Raw genomic sequence first — 18,639 nt, forward strand, 5'->3', positions numbered from 1 at the left:
ATGTTAACTACAAAGTTTAGAATGTTTTTAATTATAAACCGTTACCTTTCGTGTTAAAGACGAAATTGAGAGATCTCGTTAGTAGGAATGAGTCCCCGATAAATAAGGACTGCTTTAGGACAAAACGCGTTAGTAAATTATTAGAGCACTGCTTGCCGAATGGCTATGAGCATATAGCTAGCACTGAACGTCAGAACTGATAGTTCTGGCTCAGAAAAATGATATGCATTAATACAAAACATCGATACTATCGTTTGTGAGACCAATGTTTTGGTGTTCTTCAGTCTCAACGTTCGTTGGCTGAGAATTCATCATTTAACTATTAAGAAAACGTACTTCTGTTAAGCATTTTAGTGAAATATCTGTTCCCAGCTTGGAGAAAGCTCTTTTAACGAGCTATTCTCTGGCGGCCTAGCTAAATCTGGCTACCAAATAGCTAGTTGTACATCACCGCATACGATAGTAATACAATACAACAAGCTAAAATGGCAACACTGCCGTGGACAGCCACCGATACAAAACACTCAGCTGAACGTACTCTCGTGGGTCGGCGTTTTCGCGTTTTCGCTCCGCTGCCGATTTGAGTCCGATTTAGGCCCGATTTACTGGCTAAAAACGCATTTAATTAACAAAAATCAAGTAGTTATACGCGCTACGAAAATGTTTTGCTGTCCAAAAGGAAAACCGTTACAAAGTGCCGAAAATCAATAGCAAAGCAAAGTAAATAAAAGTGCATACGAATGAGTGTGGGAAACGAAATGCAAGTGCGTGCCAACAAATAAGAAATAAGAAGCCAAAAGGAAGCGAAGGAAGATAAGAAGTAAAAAGTGCAACGGATAAAGAGAAAAAGAGCTCCAACAAATAAAAAGAAAAATTCGGTGCGGCTTTTCTACGTGACGCGAAATTAAAAGTGCTCTCTCTTTCTCCTTCTTAGTCTCTCCCCCTCTCTTTCCCACTCGCTCTTTGTTGAAATTTAGCTGCGAACAGGGTCAAAATAAAAAAACACGTCGAAGAAATACTTGTGTATATAAATTCTAGGTAATTCCTACCTTCCGTTTTTTGCGGTTAACGCGCGTGATTCATAAACTCGTATTTAAGTAACAAAAAAGATAAAGAAATTCTGCCGTGCATTGAACCTGCTGAAAACGCTGGGCCCAAGTAATCAGCCAACATGGATAACAGTAAGTTTTCGTTCCTGCAGGCTGCAGTTATTATACCCTTAAAAAAGCTACTAGGAATATTGGGTGAATGTTGACAGAGTGGAAAACTTTAACTGTGTGTTCATTTACAAAATACACTTCCTATTTGATGTGGTATTAATTTATAGTGGTCTGATATTTTATCAAATCCAATTAATTTTACAACCAAAAATATTCCCAGAGTATTTTAATATTCTACTTCCCGAACTCCAATTCCTTTCTCGTTTGTTGTTTTTGTATTTTTCCTAGTTTTTCGGGGTGGGTCCGCCTATTTTTGCCGTCTGCCTTTTGCTCACCATTTTCGCATTTTGTGCGCCCGAAAAACTTCTTTTTGTTATTGTTGTTTTTTCGGGGTGGGTGTGTCTTCTTAACCCAAGGACACTCGGGGTTTTCTTTTGTTTTTCTTTCTGACTTGAATAAAATCCTTTGGCTGACTAACGGTTTGGTAAAGCCATGGTTGTTTTTCACACTTAACGTCCACAACTTTTACAGCAATAAACCAAATGTTGGTAACAAACAAATATAGTAAAGGTTAAAAGAAAAAACAAAGGAAACAAGGAAACCGGTTTTAGAGGCAGGCCGATGAAAAGGTCTTTTAAATGAGAATTTTTGCGTTTTGATGATTTCATGTTGCCATCAATTTAACACTCTCTGCCCCTTTGGGTTAACGTCAACCCCCCTCCCTCACCGCCTTAACCCCTTGAAAACTTTTCAAATTCACAATGGGAACTGGAGAACAAACGTTCTGCGATGCAAATTAGTGGAAATTTTCTCTCTTTCTGGTCAGTTAAAAACCTATGGTTCAGCGAGAAGTCCCATAAAATTATTGCGGTTTTTCACATTTTAATTAACTCTTTTGAAAACCCTACTCCATAGAGGAACTCTATGACCTTTTACTTATTATTTTTAGTATCAAAAATTTGTAAAAACATAGAAAAGGCAAACCTTTATTTTGTTACTTTTTTTGTTTTTTAATATATGTATGTTTACATTCCATTTTTGTTCTAATTTTTCCAAGATCAGCTGTTGTGTTCGATTGTTGTTCGATTTTCCCTTTAAACAGTTCAAAGCTGACCCTTTTCTGACCCGTTGGCTACTGTTCAGTGCTCCGTGGAGAGATAATCCGGGATCGATAGGAACTACTACTGAGGAGAGGCTTCTATGGAGGACAATATTAATAAATCTTAATGTGCGTTTCAACCTTGTTATGGCTTCTTTGTGGAGACCCAAGATTGAGCAGCTCTCGTCTTTGTGTCTCGGTTTTTCCCCGATGTTGCCGGCTGATAATGGAAGCTGATTGAAAGACCCGCCCATTATCCCCCTCCCTATCCTTCAAAACTTGCACCGCACCCGCAGCTGTTTTACTGATGATTTCTTTTGATGAACAGTTTCCATGGACAGACAATGGAAAAGGCCAGCTCTCTATATACATTTACTCGTATTCCGAGCTACATTTGCATCCCAAACAAAGCTGCTTTCTTCCGCTTGTTTAAGTGATTTCGACTGGCGTTTATGTAACGCCAACACAAAACAGGCAACAATGGCAATCAATGGTCAACACAAACGATTCGCCAAATGAAAACATTTTATCAGATTTCCCATTCGCCACATTTCGCTTTGGTTTTTATCTTATCATATGCATATCTGAGGGGTTCCAGCACTCCTTGAGCCAAAGCTTTCCTGACAATTTAATAAATTGCTCTTACCACGCCTGGATTTTGCCGGAATTGACTGCGGCGTGGGCTGCGAAAGGGCTAATGAAGAACTTGGGAGCCACGCCCTCAGATGGGCCATTGCCATTAGCCGCTTCTTATAAAACTCTTTCTCTGCCTATTTCCCCATGTTCGCTGAAGTTATGAGAGCTGATGGATCGCTCCATGAGTCACTTTGAATTCGCTGAATTGGCCACGACAGTCGCGAATTGGGGGCATGAGTTCGTCGGAGGGGGAATACTCTATCCACAACAGGAGTGACTCATTGATAAGGTGTACATTTAATACACTTTAATTTTAATAAGAAACGGTGGTCCATAATCTCCGATACACTTTTAGTTCCCAAATAATTTTTGTAAACATACATATCCCTTAAATAACTCCTGAGTTTTAATAGAGATAGCTTCAAAATCTTGTCACTTCCCTTTGAGATGATGATATTTAATACTCAGAAAAATAATTGCCGGATATGCCCTGGCAAGAGTGTGGATGTACAATGTAGAAACGGCAGAAACATTAAATTTTGTTTTCAATTATTCTCCGTTTGCATTTCGTCGCCGGCGAAGCGAACAGACCGCTTTATTGATATGCAAATAATTTACTTTTCGCAGCTTGTTTTTGTTTTTATTTTTCGCTGGTCGAGTGCATTCAACAGTTGTGACTTGGTGATTCAGACTCGAATTCGAATGGCAAATTGTGTTTTAGCTGGCTTTTTGGCCTGTGCGCCTATCTTATCGCAACTCCTCAGACTTGTTCTGCCCTCGCTTATCACAAAAGGGAGGGGAATAAATAGAGAATTAGAGATATGAGCTCTCCCGCTCGTTCTGCGATATATGTTTCCGTCCCTGACTAAGAATTCCTTAAAAATGTATGTCAAGTTTGTCCAGTGTTTGTTCTCCGATCGAGAAATCTGCCTCAATTAGTTTGGGTCTCTTTTCGTTTATCTTTATGATTTTATAGAAATATGCGGGTCCGTCATCGGGTAAACTATATAGCATTCCATATCAATGAACTGATAAGACCCGCATGTACTTCAAGGCCTCGGATCTAATGACACTTCGAGTGGATCAAGTGCAGTGGATTCCCGAGAATTCTGGGGCTCTTATGTTTACTTCTGGCATGCGTAAAGTTTAATTGTTAAGTTGGCTTCGAGTCATGAAGAACCAATGCGTTTCAGTGATGCAATCAGCGGAGAAACAAGTCTTGTTGAATTGTAATGGAAATATAAATAACAGACATTATTCCCAGATATTTAAATGGATTTCTTAGAGTCTTGACCTCCAGCCGCTCAATTTTCCCCTACCACCAACCGTTTAATTTGGCTAATGCACAACTCATCAGCTGCAATTGCTGATGGATGGATGGCTGACTGCTCCTCAACACTTTCCATCGTAAACTCTGCGGAGTAAGCAGCGATCGCTTCAACATATTGCCACACAAATCACATGGGCGGAGGGGGAAAACGCTGAAAAGGAGGAGGAGGCGGAGGGGGGTTCAGGCTTTTCAATTGAAACCTGCGTTTGGTCAGCTTTTCCATGCTTCGCTTGCCCTCGTCTTCACTGCCGCATTTGCAATTGAAATGGAAATACATTCAAGTGATGGTCAAGGGTGAAGTGATTTTTCGCATTAGAAGGTTTACACATGGAACAAAAATTAAAACAAGTTTGAAGGAATGGATTTTAATGTGCTTATCCAAATATGTTCGAACTAGGGTATTCTCCCTAACTACTTCTATAATATATTCCATAAAATCTGTTCTTCTATTCACTGGTTACTTAGCAGTTTTCCTAAACATATCTTGAAATTTTGCCAGTGTTTTCAAATGGTCACGCGTGGCAATGACGACACCCACGGCCATGACTTAATCGAACCCGAATGTTAATGCCACTCTTTGTTTATCGCCCACGGGTCTCCACCCCATCGATAAGGGTCGTCCCCCCTGACTTATCACTACGGTTTATGTCCTCCGATAGCAATGATTCACAAAATGTCAGTTTGAAGGGAGTTAAGTGCATGTGTGCCTCATAATTACCCAGTTGCTCCCGGCTTTCTCTGTGGTTATTTGTCTGCGATTCGGCCCAATTAAATCCAATTGAAGTGCAGCTCATTTGGCGACAAACGAATTAGTTTAGTGCCTGTGTTTTCACACGCAATGTGCGGCCTTGAACTTGAGCAATTGCCTTTACTTGAGGGCCAGCGAAAGCTCATAAGTCAAGGTCACCTGGGTGGGTTTTCCGTTTCATGAAGGATGTGTGTGTTTCCAACCGAAAGCGTAGAGAAGAGAGAAATTGACTTCTGCCTCCTGGGGACAGCATTTTTGTCGCTTTCTCGTGTGCTCTGGAATTGATTTTGAAGCTCAGGGCTGACCTGAATTTAAAGCGATTATAATGAGGGTTGGCAAATAGCCTGATGCCTTTTCAAGTTGGCAGCAGCTGCTGAGAGTTGTGCTTCCTTATGTTCAGTCATGTTCCCAATGAGTTGAATTGAAGAAGTAAATTTAATATTTAAGAAACAACCCTTTTGAAAAGTTTACCAATTCAATAACTATTGATTTTGAACATAAGTATTGACTTTTTCTCTTCTCTTCTGCCCTCATAAAACTATTTTCCAATCAATATCCAGGGCTTCTGTGCCTGCGTTGCAGCACTTAAAAACCCACGTTGCTGGCCCAAATAAAACAAATAAAAGTTTTAACCGGGTCACGCCAGTTTCCAGTTGGAAGCCCGCCCAAAAAAAAAAAGGCAGTCAGACAGGTCAGCTCCATTAACTCACTATATCTGCACCGAACCGACCGACGCAGTACTCACTTATGCATGTGGATAACCCCTTCTTCTTCTTCTCCTTTGGCTTCTCCCCCCAAAACCTCGGGGACTTGCATATTTAAGAGTCGAACTCACGCAAAGGCAATTTACCGTTTACGGTTCATGGCGTCTCCCCCAACGCCAACATCGCACCATTTGGAATCACTACACTGAGAGAAAATGTTTTCTTAAACACGTGGATTTAATGGTACAAACTAAATCTGAACTGTGTCTTAGGGTTCTCTACTTGTTGAAAATAATAAACAAATTGTATAAGCTAACGAAAAGTGTATCTGCCTTCTTCTCTCTGTATCACACCAACTAAAAGCAATGAAAAGTGTAAAAACCAAAAAAAGAGAAGACAAACCAAGCAAAACCGAAATTCAAAGGCAGCCCGAACCGATAGTTAAACCAATTAGCATGTTCTTGTTTGCTCACCCCAAAAGGGGAGGCGCAGGGGTGGTGTTGGCAGGGGGTGGAGGTGTTTCTTGGAGGTGTTTGCTTTGAACGGAACTTGGGAACTCTGGTCGCACCCTTGGCCACCAACACTTGGAGGCAGCTGCTCACCTGGACCGGTTGCAGGTTATATTATGCGGAGCTTGCCCGTTCCGGTAATCTTTCCGATGCATCAGTTGAACTTTATGAAAAGGGGAGAATGTGGATAAGAGGGGAAGAAAATTTACTCAGCTCAAAATGACTTTATTTGTTTACGATGCTAGTTTTGGAGGGTACTCCCGGGTTTGAAAGATGTTTACGCAATTTATAACGCACTTTATTGGAAGGTTTTTAAAGTTGATGGCAACTTAGAAATACCGACCTTAACACATAATTTGTTTTTTCAATAAAAATGTATAGGGTATCTTTATTGTAGTATTTTCATCGGTTTGGAAGACTCCTCACACCTTAACCTGTTTTCGCGCCATATTTTTAACTATCCAGTAACCGATTTGCATATCTTTATGGCGGACATGATGTGCAGTTTGACATTGGGGGAAGCTGACTTCACAACAAAACCCGATATCGCGCTGATCGCAGATGCGACGAGGCTGCAAGGCAAACAGAAATACCCAAACACCCACAAGTCCATAACAACCAACACGCCCTCTGGCGGCGGCGGTTGGCGACTGCGGCTGTCATGCGATTTTCTCCGCTTTTGACACATTTACACATTTGGTTTTCCCATTCGGCGCTCGGCTCTTTCATCAGGCTTTTCACACGAGTCTGCTGCGCGTTTCCTCGCTTTCCACCACTTGGCGCCCGATTTTCACCATTTGCTGTACACAGAAAAACATTTTGTTGGGACTTCTTTGTGTTTTAAAAATAATTTTCATAAAGATTATCTTTTGATATATCAATCATTAAGAATGTGTAATCACATGATTTTCCTTTAGAACTCTGGTGTTTTTTATTCCTCCATGTTTTTCTTCCTGTGTGGCTTTTCCAGACTCCGCTCATTTCGCAGCTGCATTCCGCCCATTCTGGGCCCTCTTTCGACACTCTCCTCCATTCTTTCCACTCATTCAGCGCGCTTTGCGGTCGGCTGTTATTGTTATTCAAGCGTACCCAGCATACGAGTATATGAGCGAAAAACAAAGAGGAAAGCGGCAGCAAATCGCCGAGGAGGAAGATGAAAAAGTTTGAAAACAAAAACCGCATTAAAGGTTCATTTGGCTGTCGCTTTGTTTGCCTTTTTACAGTCGCGTAGGTTAAACAGTGTGGCTGAGGCACTCGGATACTTGGCCATTCAGATACTCAGATACAAAGATACGAGCGGGCCAGTCAGTCGGCTGCCGTTGGCCTAGATACAAATTGGCTCTTGGTGGCGATGCTACCGTGACACGAGATGTTCTCGAAAATATATTAATTAATCCTTTTTGGACAATAAAGTGATTAACTTATATACTTACTTATCCGGTGGAGACATTCTTCAATAAACCTTGTTTGTTGTTAGTAAATTATATTTGTGTTGAAAAGATCCTACCGCCAATTTGATACATATTTCCCGACTGCCATCCGCAGCTGCCTTTTCCAGGTTTTCTTTAAAGACTTTGATGGTTCCGTCCGTCTGTCAGTCTGTTTGTTGCTATTGCGTTGCGTTAGCTCTTGCTGCAGCACTTTTGCCACTTCATCGCCGGATCTCGATCTCAGACGGGCTCTTTGGGAACTGGAACTGAAACTGCCGCAATTGCGAGTTTAACTGGAGCTGCGACCAAAGTGAAATTATTATTATGCGCTCTTGACGAAACATCGTTGCTTTTCGATTGGCAGCCACTTCAACGCCGGTGGCCCCCATTTCCCCCAAGCCTCCTGTCATTAAAAGAAATGTTAAGAGCTAAATCGAAATGAGCGGAAAATGGAAAGCACTTCGTGACGCTTTAATGCCGTCAAGAGATCAGCTTCAATGGCTGATTTTACACCCATTATTTAATGGGTTTGCTAACGAATGACAATTTCAAATTGTTCTTCACACACTCGTTATCCAGTTCTGATGAGTTGGTATTAGAGTTCCCCCCTTAACCGACCTATATAAAACTAAAATCGAACTAAATTTTAACGACATCACGTAGCCTCGGAATTTATTATTTTGTTGTTTGTTTCTGGCCCTCTTTGTTTGCATTGGTTCTTCGCCTAAGCCAATAAGTGTTTCCAATGCATTTACGTTTCCTCAAGAGGCTTCCTCGTTATATTTCTTATTGAACAGAATGCTTCACATACCCGAGTATTTCGGTGTTTGTTAGGGTGTCCATCACTCTCACGAGACATACAAAATTGGACACGCCATCCAAGCACACGAAAAAACAAGAAATAAATAAAACTGAGTCAATAATGCGGGGGCAGCAACCTCCAAAGCCAAATAAGTTGTGGCTATTTAAATTTATAATTTACATTTTTCAAGCAATCACCTTGTGCGACTCGGAAAAATATAGTTTACAATGCCGGTTTTTAATAAAATGTCAGTCAGCCAAGAGTGTGAGTCATGACAAATTGGGTTTTGCTTGGGATGCTAATGGTAAAGTGTGCTTATGGAATCACTATAAATAAAGAAAATTTGATATTTAAGCTAGTGTCGGTGTACTCTCCGTTTCCTCTGTTTATGAGATAAGTAAGGAATTGAATTTGCCTCATGGAGCGACACTAGATGACTCCATTCGAGCTGAGATATTAGTGATGGTCCGGGAACAATCAGATACGCTGTAGTACCAAGTACTTGGTGACCCATATAGTGCGACAGATTGTTTGATTGATGGATAGATTCAGAGGCCCAAGCACGATCCGTGATTTGTCGTCGCCCACGACAGAAATTGTTATTCCCGTTCCGTACATGGAGTGTCATGTAACTTTTACTTTTTCAGCGGCATCGGCGAACCAAAAACCAAAAACGGGAAAAGCAAAAGACAAATGTCACGTTTTAAAGGGGGTTGGACATAAACACATATAGATGGGTATTATAGTAGGTTAAGCGTTGCGCAACTCGATACAATTGTAAATATTTTCACAAACATGTCATGTTTGTATGTCATAATTGGGTAACTCAGTTTGCGATTCACTTTACCCAGGGGAATGATGAATTCTAAGAATTTCTCAACCACAACAACAATATATTGCAGTAGGTTCAGGTTCTTTATTTGTCTTGAGAAACATTTGGATTAATAATATGTATTGTTAGTTTTTGTATTTAACAGACTTTACTTATTTCTTATTTACTTTCAGTCTGTGCAATAGTCGAATACGAGTATGCGGCCAAGGAGCCCGACGAGCTGGATCTCCAGAAAGGTGCCATCATCCATCGGATCAAGCAGATGCCCGGCGGCTGGTGGCAGGGCACCCTGAAGTCCTCCGGAGTCACAGGCATGTTCCCGGACAACTTTGTCCGGGTGCTCGAGTCCGGCATCAGCAGCAATGGAAACGGAACCACAGGCAGTGGGGACCACCTCGACGAGGGAACAGCTGTCCAACTGAGGTTCGTCCACTTGGCCCACTTTAATGACGCAATATCTGAATTTCCATTCTGTCCGCCTTCTCCGGGTTTCAGGGACAAATCCGCGACATCGAACCGCCGCTGCAAAGTCATCTATAGTTACACACAAGTCAACGACGACGAACTTACGCTGGCTGTGGGTGATGTCATTGAATTCCTAGGGGAGGTGCGTATACGCAGGGTCACTTGGGTTGGGGCTGTGGGCTTGCTACCCCCATTTAACCTATTGGGCCAATAGAAATTGAAATTCGCTGTACACTGAGGGAAGTGAAAGAACGCTTTTGTACTGAGTAATAATTTTTAAATGAAGATGCCTCATGAATAACAAAATCCTTTTGAATAACACAATTTTCTTATGATGATTATATTTATTATTCGCTTTAAAACTGTTTAAAGAAATCAACTTCCGCAGAACGTTCTACGTTTCTCTCAGTGTAGAGCACTCGCTTTCAGTCTGTTCATTTCACTCAATGCTCTTCCACTCTGTTTTCTCATTTAGGTCGAGGAAGGCTGGTGGCGCGGTCGTCTGCGCAGCAAAGTCGGCGTCTTCCCATCGAATTTCGTGCAACATATCGAACCGTCGCCCATTTTGGCCTCCAAACGGCCGCCGACAATCGGCGCCACTGTGACCACGTCGTCGCTGACGTCCAAGGCGGCGAATGTGGCCAGTGTGGCCAATGTGGCAGCCACATCCACGTCCACAACATCCGGAGGAGGAAGCACCGCCTCCGCAGCAAAGCAGGCGACCAAGAGCAGAGCGGTTGCAGCAGGAACTGCGGCTCCAGCGGAAACAGCGGCCATAGGATCGGGATTGGGATCGGGATTGGGATTGGGAGCTGGAGCAACGGGATCGGCAGGACCTGCGGGTCCTTCGGCAGTGCCCATGCTGCCACCGAAGCCCCAGCGGGAGTACTGCCGGGTGGAGTTCCCCTACGCCCCGCAGAACGACGACGAGCTGGAGCTCCGGGTGGATGACATAATCACAGTGATCACCACGGAACTGCCCGACAAAGGCTGGTGGAAAGGAGAAATCCGCGGCAAGGTGGGCGTTTTCCCCGACAACTTTGTCAAAATGCTGGCACCCTCGGAAGGTGAGTTTTCTCCCGGCGTTTTCACCCGCCGCTTTTCTCTCCATCATCGCATCTCGCATTTTTGATTTCGGTCTGTCAAGTTTGTTGTCATCCAAAGTCTCCACCTCCCATCAATGCATTTTCCCCCTCTTAATTGGAGGCAATTTTCCAAACGCATCGTCTGCAGAGCTGCAAGTCGTTAGACTTCCAAACGACTGACTGTCGTGATCCAAAGTCAATAAACGTTTGTTTGGTAATTGAATTAATTAAAAGAAAAGACACAAAAGCCACAAAGCCACTCCCTCCCCGTTTCCCCCGTCGCTGCATATCTCTTGGATCGTTAGTTTTCATCGTCTGTGCGAAATTTGTAGATGACTTAATTGCCGCTGGCGCATGTGAATCAGATAACTTTTATCGCCGATGCGTAATGGATTTTTATTTAACTAGGGATTTGTGTACGGGAGATTCATAGGCGGAAAGTGAGTTGACTATTTAATGGTTGATTTTAGAGGGAGTTGACAAGGTTTTTAACGAGCCTTTCAAATTGTAAACAAGGATAGGCATTTTTTATGACGAAGACGTAGTTTAAGATAGGGAAACTACATGAATGTATCTTCCAATAAAATGCTTGAAAAATCTAGCATAGCATAGTATAGTTTATTGCAAATATAAAAAAATAACACAGATATTAGTTAATGGACTTTCTTAAATCAAAAACGGACATGTATGTAGCTTCATACTATGCTTAAATAACAAAAGACAGTAGCTAATGGGATCAAATTAGAGGTAGACAAAGACTTATCAATTTGATGGCTAGTTTTCCCAATTAATCGCTGGCACCTCAGATACTTCACATCCATAACACGCACCTCACGCTCCATGCAGTTTCAATTAAACCATTCAAATATGTTTCGGTTAAACCATGTCTTCATTTCGTTTCCCAGTTTTTTATGACTTGCTTTTTGGTTTCTTGGCTTTTTAGTGGGAAATTATTATTACTTTTCTATCTACCTGTGTCTCTTGTGTTATGAATCCACTCACTATTTTGTATTTTACGACTCCATGTTGTTGCTCTTTCTCTTTGTAATTTTCCTCAACACTTTTCTCTTCCTCTACTTCCCTTTTCTTCTAACTGAACTTCTCTTTCCACTGCGATTTTCTGCGATTTTTCGGTGTTTAATAATGAATACTACTGCCAAACACTACGAACACAAAACACTGCCAATGCACACAAAAACTGTATGAAAACAGTGCGAAACGCAGCAGCTCCACCGCTGCCACGCCCACGAACCCGTGCTAGAAGCGGAATCGGAATCGGTGGCGGAATCGGTGCCGGATCCGGGTCCGGAGTTGAACCCGGAGACGTAGAGGGGGTCCGTATTCCTCGGCGGACGCAGCGCGGCGGCTCTTTCGAGTTCTTGGGCGCGCGTATGGCCAGCTTTATCACCACGATTTGTATGTAAACGAGTTTTTCCAGTGAGCAGCAGCAGCAGCCACAGTGAACCACCCCCTCCCCCCTTTCCCGCTCCCCCTGCCCCTCCTAAATGTTCCTCTGGGCTCTTGACTTTTCTAGTTTTTCTTATGTTTTTTGGCCAATTTTCATTTTCCTTTCTCTGTCGGCTTTGTTGGTGCCTCCTTGAGGCGCTTTGATATGAAATGGAAAATTGTTCAGCTCTGAACGCCCCTCTTCCTGTTGCTGCTCCTCTTTCTTTGCCCATAATTTCTGTGATTTATATTTTGCTTAGTTTGCGCACTCAGTTTAACTAGAAGACAGTATAGTAATGGTAACGGATTTGTTTGAGTTGAAGGAGCTGCTTCCACATAAACAAAAAAGATACAAAACATATAACATGTACTGAATAGTATTCTTATATTTATATAATTTATATATTCCAACTTGTTTGCTAGAGTAACTAATATATTCCGCAATATACTTTTCTTGTTTTGGCCTCTCCTCTGTTAATCACCAGTGCTTTGGTTTATTTATTTGGATTTCCTTGGCACTCGCAATGCCAGAGGGTCTGCGTCCAGACGCGTAGGCGTGGCAGGATGGGCGGTTCTTAAAGGCTGGAGGCGAAGCACATTCAAATAAAACCTCTTTTTTACGATCGCTTTTTTCTTTTCAATTTTCGTTGCATGTATGAATATTTGTTTGAGCGCCAACGAGTTGACATTTGCATGGGTGACCGAAAACTTGTTTGTTTTGTTTGCCCGCTTTGTTTGCGAAAAAAGAGTTTTCTCCGCATTGTTCAAACACTTGGCAATTTGTTGTTTGGAAAAGTTGAAATATTACACCTAATTAACACAAATTATTTCGCAGCATACTTTGCGGTCGCCAGTGGAATTCCATGTGGGGCTGGAATTGCGTTTTGCTAAATTTATGCTTGGCATTTAATTTTGCTTTGGCTTTTTGTTTTTGTCAACGTCGCGTTTTTTCCAACCACCTTCGACACTTGAGCAGCAGCAACATCATTAAAATAAACAACAGTTGGCCGTAACTGGTTTTGTGCTACGTTTTGGTTTTACGTGGCTCTTTTGCGGTCGGCAGCTCTTCCTTCTCTCTTTCGGCCGAAAGTCTCTTTGATCATCAGGGGCGATCATCATGATCATCATGATCATTTTCATTAGCGGCGATTACTCGGGACTCCCCCCTTCTAAGGGGCCAAGCCCCTTTTGTTTTAGTTTATCAACAAAGTTGCCAGAGAGCCGAGAGCCGAACGAAAACATAAACCCATTTCGCTCTCAACATTTCGTTTCGTACCTTTGCCAGCGTTTTTGTTTACCTTTTTAGCCAAGTCAGTTCGCTTTGATTTCTTGACCATTTACGTTATTGAAATATTTTTGTCGGCGCGTCGAAAAAAAAAAAAACCGAAGTAATTTTCTTTGCTTTTTTGTGGTGCGTGTGTTACCGTTCTTGCGGCTTTCTTTATTACTTATTTCTGCCCGACTGTCTGCAATTGCATTCGTCATATTTTTTGTGCCACATGGCAAAATAAGTTTTCTCAGATCGATTCAAAAGGGGAAAAACTGTTTGGGCGCGCTTTTCTAATTATGGTTTGTGTGTCAGTCAGGTGTAAATTAATGATTATAAATTGCTGCGTGTCTCGGATTCAAAGTCATCATTAAGTCGCGTTCGTTGCTTAAGTCTTTCGTTTTTCAGTGCAAAAGTGTGTGTGCTAATGCGTTTGCACTCGTGTGTGTGTGATCTGCCGTTGGCCACAAATCCAAAAGAAAAAACAACGGCCATCATCATAATAATGACAATCACCCAACGCTCAATTACTCAATGCTTAAAAATATCAAATTCGCGCTGCTCTTTTTTATTTTATTACGAATTTCATTTCGGCTTGGCATATTTTCTGCGCGGCTTTGTCATTAAAGCCAGTGAAAGTCGTTGGGCTGAGCGCTTTTCTTTTCAGTCAGCATTATTAGAAATTTGACCATAACAAAGCCAATTCTTTGCTCGCTTACCATTCCTCCTCATCCATTTTTCGGGTAGATCGGTTTGTCCGTGGGAATCGTAAGATTGATGGGGTGTGTCTAAATTTGGGCACACTTGGGGTTTAAATTTAAAATAAATTCGAGCCGCATCGAGAGGCTGATATACTGCAAATGACATCACCAGAACAACTTGGATTATAATTAGACATGATTGCTTCGTTGAGTCTTTATTGGTTATTTGCTTTGACTTCGCACTGCAAAGCAAAATTATTATTATTTTTGAACCTGAAAACCAATTTGTAAATAATATTGTTTGCTTGATATTAGCTTTGATTATTTAAAGTATTTGTTTGTAAACTCTGAAAACATATTAGCTAAACCCACTTTCGTTTGTCTTTATCATAGAGCACCAAAAAACAAGTAGTAAATAAATAAGTAGTTTTGTTAAATATCATTTCAAGTTTTAAAGGGCATTTCCAGTTCGTTGCCTGATCTTAGATTGCTGTTTCCTGTTGGCCATTGCCATTTCTTTGGCTCTGCGCCTGACCTTTACACATTTTAAGTTGGTTACTCAATAGTTTTCGTTGGCTTTTAGTTTTGCTTTGATTTGGCTTTTGTCATCACAGCCATTTATTGGCGTTTATTTATGCCCGTCGCCTGTCGTTTGCAGCTTGCCGTTCAGCGTTCAGCGTTCGCTGTTTGTTATTTTAGCCCGCTTTGATCCGCTCCTACGCCTCAGATTCAGCTACAAACTTGAGTTCGGTTTGTGTTTCTGTTGTTCGAGTATTTCCCTCAGCGTTTCCACATTAGTTTTATTGACATTTGGCAACAAGTTTTCGGCACGAAACCAGTTTCGAGTTGTTTCTGTGCTCAGCTGTTCTGAGCCGGGATGGTTAGTCACGGACTGCCTCATCTTGAATGCGGATTACGGAATTGCAGTGGGTATCGGATAAAAGATACAAATAAATAATAATATACAGCATTTCTCATGAGAAAATCAATAAGTTAACAAACCAGTTAACCAGTTTTTGTTCGATTTGTAGCTTTTAACCGATCTCTACTGTTGGTAAACGGAGCTGAATGTTTGCATGTCAGTTTGCAGGTGCTAATTGTGTCCACCGTCTCTAATATCGGACTCTGTTTACCCATTTTCCAGTTGCCCCGATCAACGAGCCGCCGACCTCCACGCAGACCCAAGCGCAGAGGAAGATCAGCAGCACCGCCAGCACCACCAGCCACATGACCACAACGAACTCGAGCAACTCCAGCACCACCTCGGTGACAACGCAGCAGCAGAAGGAGCAGGTCGGGGGGCGCGGGCGGGGGCAGTTCCTCCACCACCTCGAAGGTGTACATCAAGAAGACCGGCAGCAGCAGCAACAGCACCACCAGCAGCACCACCACAGCCTCCTCCTCGGCGGGTCGCAAGGAGAGCTTCGGGTCGCGCGACTCCCTGAATGACATCCTGAGCGAGACGGGTCTGCCCACCGGCAATGTGGCCGCCCAGCGGAAGTCCCTGGAGAACAAGAACCTCGATCTGACCAAGCCGCCCGGCGTGGGAGCCTCTGTGTCCGTGAGCCAGCAGAGGAGCAGCGCCTCCAGTGCCACCGTCTCCTCGGTCACCACCACATCCACGGGACTGGCCTCCTCGGCGGTGAGCAAGTCCATGGAGAACATGGACGAGAAGGTCAAGTCGCCCCCGCCGCCGGTGCTCAGCAAGAAGCCGAGTGTGCCGCTCAAGAAGACTCCCACAGGCGGAGTGCCAGTAGCTGGTGAGTACTGTACAGCAGAGCAAGGCGATACTGAAGGCTTCTGTGTTCTCAGAAATCGAGTCAAATGGAAGACTAATTCCTCCCTTTTTACCCACAGGTAATCTTCTGGGCGGCAAGAAAAAGAATCCGGAGGGCAAACTCACCACTGCCGTTTCCCACGACCTGGCGGACGGTCTCACCGCCAGTAAGATGCTGACGGGTGCTAATCAGCTGCCAGAATCCGGAGCAGCCGGCAACGTGGTGATCCGAAGAGCGGCCACCATCGCCGTGGAGGACACAGACTTCGACCGCGTGGAGCGGGCCTCGATCCTCACGGACATGCGGCAGGGAAGAGTCAAGGCGCCGAAGAGGCGTCCGCCCTCGGCGGCCATAAACGTGCTGGGAGAGAGCAACAACAACTCCGTGTACGTGAACGGCAGCGGAATGGGCGGAGGAAGCGCCAGTGAACTGAGCGAAGATGGAGGCGCCGGGGGAAAGACTTCCGATGACAACTCGACGGGCGAGGAGCCACAGCTGGCCAAGCCGAAGCCCCGCGAGTGGGAGAAGAAGAAGGCGCCCTGGATGGAGGAGCTGAAGGCCTCGCAGGTCACCCGGAAGAAGACCTCGCCCAGTGTGGAGCCCCGAGGCGCTTCGGTGGCCGAGAGGACCTCCAAGCTGTTCGCCGCGGAGCAGGCAATCAGCAGCAGTAGTAGCAGTACCACAACGAAAGTGCAATCCTCGGCGGTCACTTCGTCCATAATTGTGGACAGCGCGAGCAGCAGTTCGGTGACCACCAGCAGCCGGACCTCAACCACCACCAACGATGCCATCATGTCCCGCAGCCTGACGGCCGCGAAGACCACAGCCGCCAGCAGCGACGAGGAAACGAAGGCCACGCGGCCGAACAGCCTGGCCATTCGAAATCAACGAAGTGTTTCGCCCCTAGTTAAGTCAGCCAATGCCAGCAGTTCGCAGTCGCAGGAGGAGAAGCCCTCGCACCAACTGAACAACCACCAGGACGCCAGCTCCTCGCGGGTGGCCCAACTGGAGCAGCGGGTGGACAAGCTGGAGGGCCTCGTTCTGAACCAACAGCGAACCATCGAGGAGCTGGTAAATGCCCTGAAATCCGAGGCCGAACGCGTCAAGGTTTTAAGAAGCGAACTGGACAAATACGCGCAGTGCGTGACGCAAGTTTGAGCCTAGTTAGAGTCGCCTTTTAGCTAGCTTTTGAGTCCTTGATTTTTAGCGTGTGCTGAACTCTACAATTACAATTGCAATTCCCAGGCCTGAAACGTAGAACGTAGTAGAGTAGACCCAGACCGAACCCAAGACAATCCCAAATATCTGTACTCTGTGTTCTGTACTTATACACCAGAATGATCTTTCCAAACTGCTAGCGATCATCGTTTTTGCATGCCAAAACCGTTTTGCTTTCGCTAATTACTTTGTATCCCCCTGTATATCTGCTAATTTCGATAAGTATTTTTTATACACTCGTACATTCCGAGAAGCTAAGGAGTGATTTCTTTTAGCGGCTTTCGATTGCGATTTGTTTTGTTTATACGATTTACGATTATTTTTTAAAGATGTATTAAAGTTATGAGTAAAGTGTACTATAAACTATATACTAAACGAGAGAGAAACATACAAAAGTTCGATGGAGTTGATGGATGATGCCTAAAACTTAAGCAATACCAATAAATAATGCAAATAAACACTACACTGTTTCTGAATGTTTTTTATTTCCTTGTTTCGATGTGATTTTGTTTTCCTAATTTTCCAAACGACTGATATAGATAGATAGCGAATAGAGAATCCACATATCTTAGCCCGGATAATAAACTAACCTTTTTGATACAATCTCTCTTTCAAAACAGCAAGCAAACGCGTCGCGGGAAGTTCGACAATTGGATGTTCTAATCGATCTGCGGACTTCGCCGTCAGATCAAAAGATTAAGCTTACTCGTAATCTGCTAGAGATTTTGACCCTCACCCGCCTGTACAGAATAATCAATTTTCTTTTGTGATAAGCCTCAGCATTACTCGCTATTTGTAGTCTAATCGAATCAATCTGCGTAGCTAGCGACCCGCCACTCCCGATTGTTAGCAAATATATTGTGGTTTACTTTCCAATATCGCATTTTGTACCGCTTAAAATGTAAATACTATTGTAAATGAATATGGGATATTAAATAAACATTTCATAATTAGTAAAACATGTCGTAAATGCTGTCTGGTTGTTAGACTTTGAAAATGGTTGCCTTGAACATGTTTTCGCTTCATATTTCATAGTTCGATACTTCTTTATTAGCTTTCATCGGTAAAATTATATTTATATTTTTCTTAATTTTTTTAAGGACCAAAACATTTTAAAAATTTTGAAGCATTCGGCGATTTGCATTAAAAAGTTTTGACTTCTTGAACCCATAGCTTGGTAATTTGTGCTCCGATTCTAAAGAATGATACCTCTAAGAGTTCCTAGTCTCATCGTCTAGCTATTTCAATCTTTCCGTTTAACTTCAGTCACTTTTTTGACCCATATACATATATGTTGGATATTTCCAAGTTTTCGGTTTTTTCTATCTTCAAGCCATGGCTTAAGTGGCAGCACTGACTACAATTTTTTTCTTTGGGTGGTTTGTGTATTGACTAACAGCAAACGTTACTTGTGTAAAAAAAATGTAAA

At 43.2% G+C, this 18,639-nt stretch overlaps 1 protein-coding gene across 1 annotated transcript; it reads left to right on the forward strand.

The window, feature by feature from the left end:
- Nucleotides 1-497: 497 nt before the first annotated feature.
- On the forward strand, nt 498-17,673 carry LOC108086840 (serine-rich adhesin for platelets). Its single transcript, XM_017183889.2, is given in 7 exon segments — nt 498-1,181; nt 9,424-9,673; nt 9,746-9,857; nt 10,191-10,782; nt 15,359-15,510; nt 15,512-15,974; nt 16,072-17,673. Coding segments are annotated over 7 exon segments (2,658 nt in total). The 5' UTR covers nt 498-1,171; the 3' UTR covers nt 17,151-17,673.
- Nucleotides 17,674-18,639: the final 966 nt, after the last annotated feature.

Source organism: Drosophila ficusphila, unplaced genomic scaffold (genome assembly GCF_018152265.1).
Source record: "Drosophila ficusphila isolate 14025-0441.05 unplaced genomic scaffold, ASM1815226v1 contig_791, whole genome shotgun sequence".
Lineage (NCBI taxonomy): Eukaryota > Metazoa > Arthropoda > Insecta > Diptera > Drosophilidae > Drosophila > Drosophila ficusphila.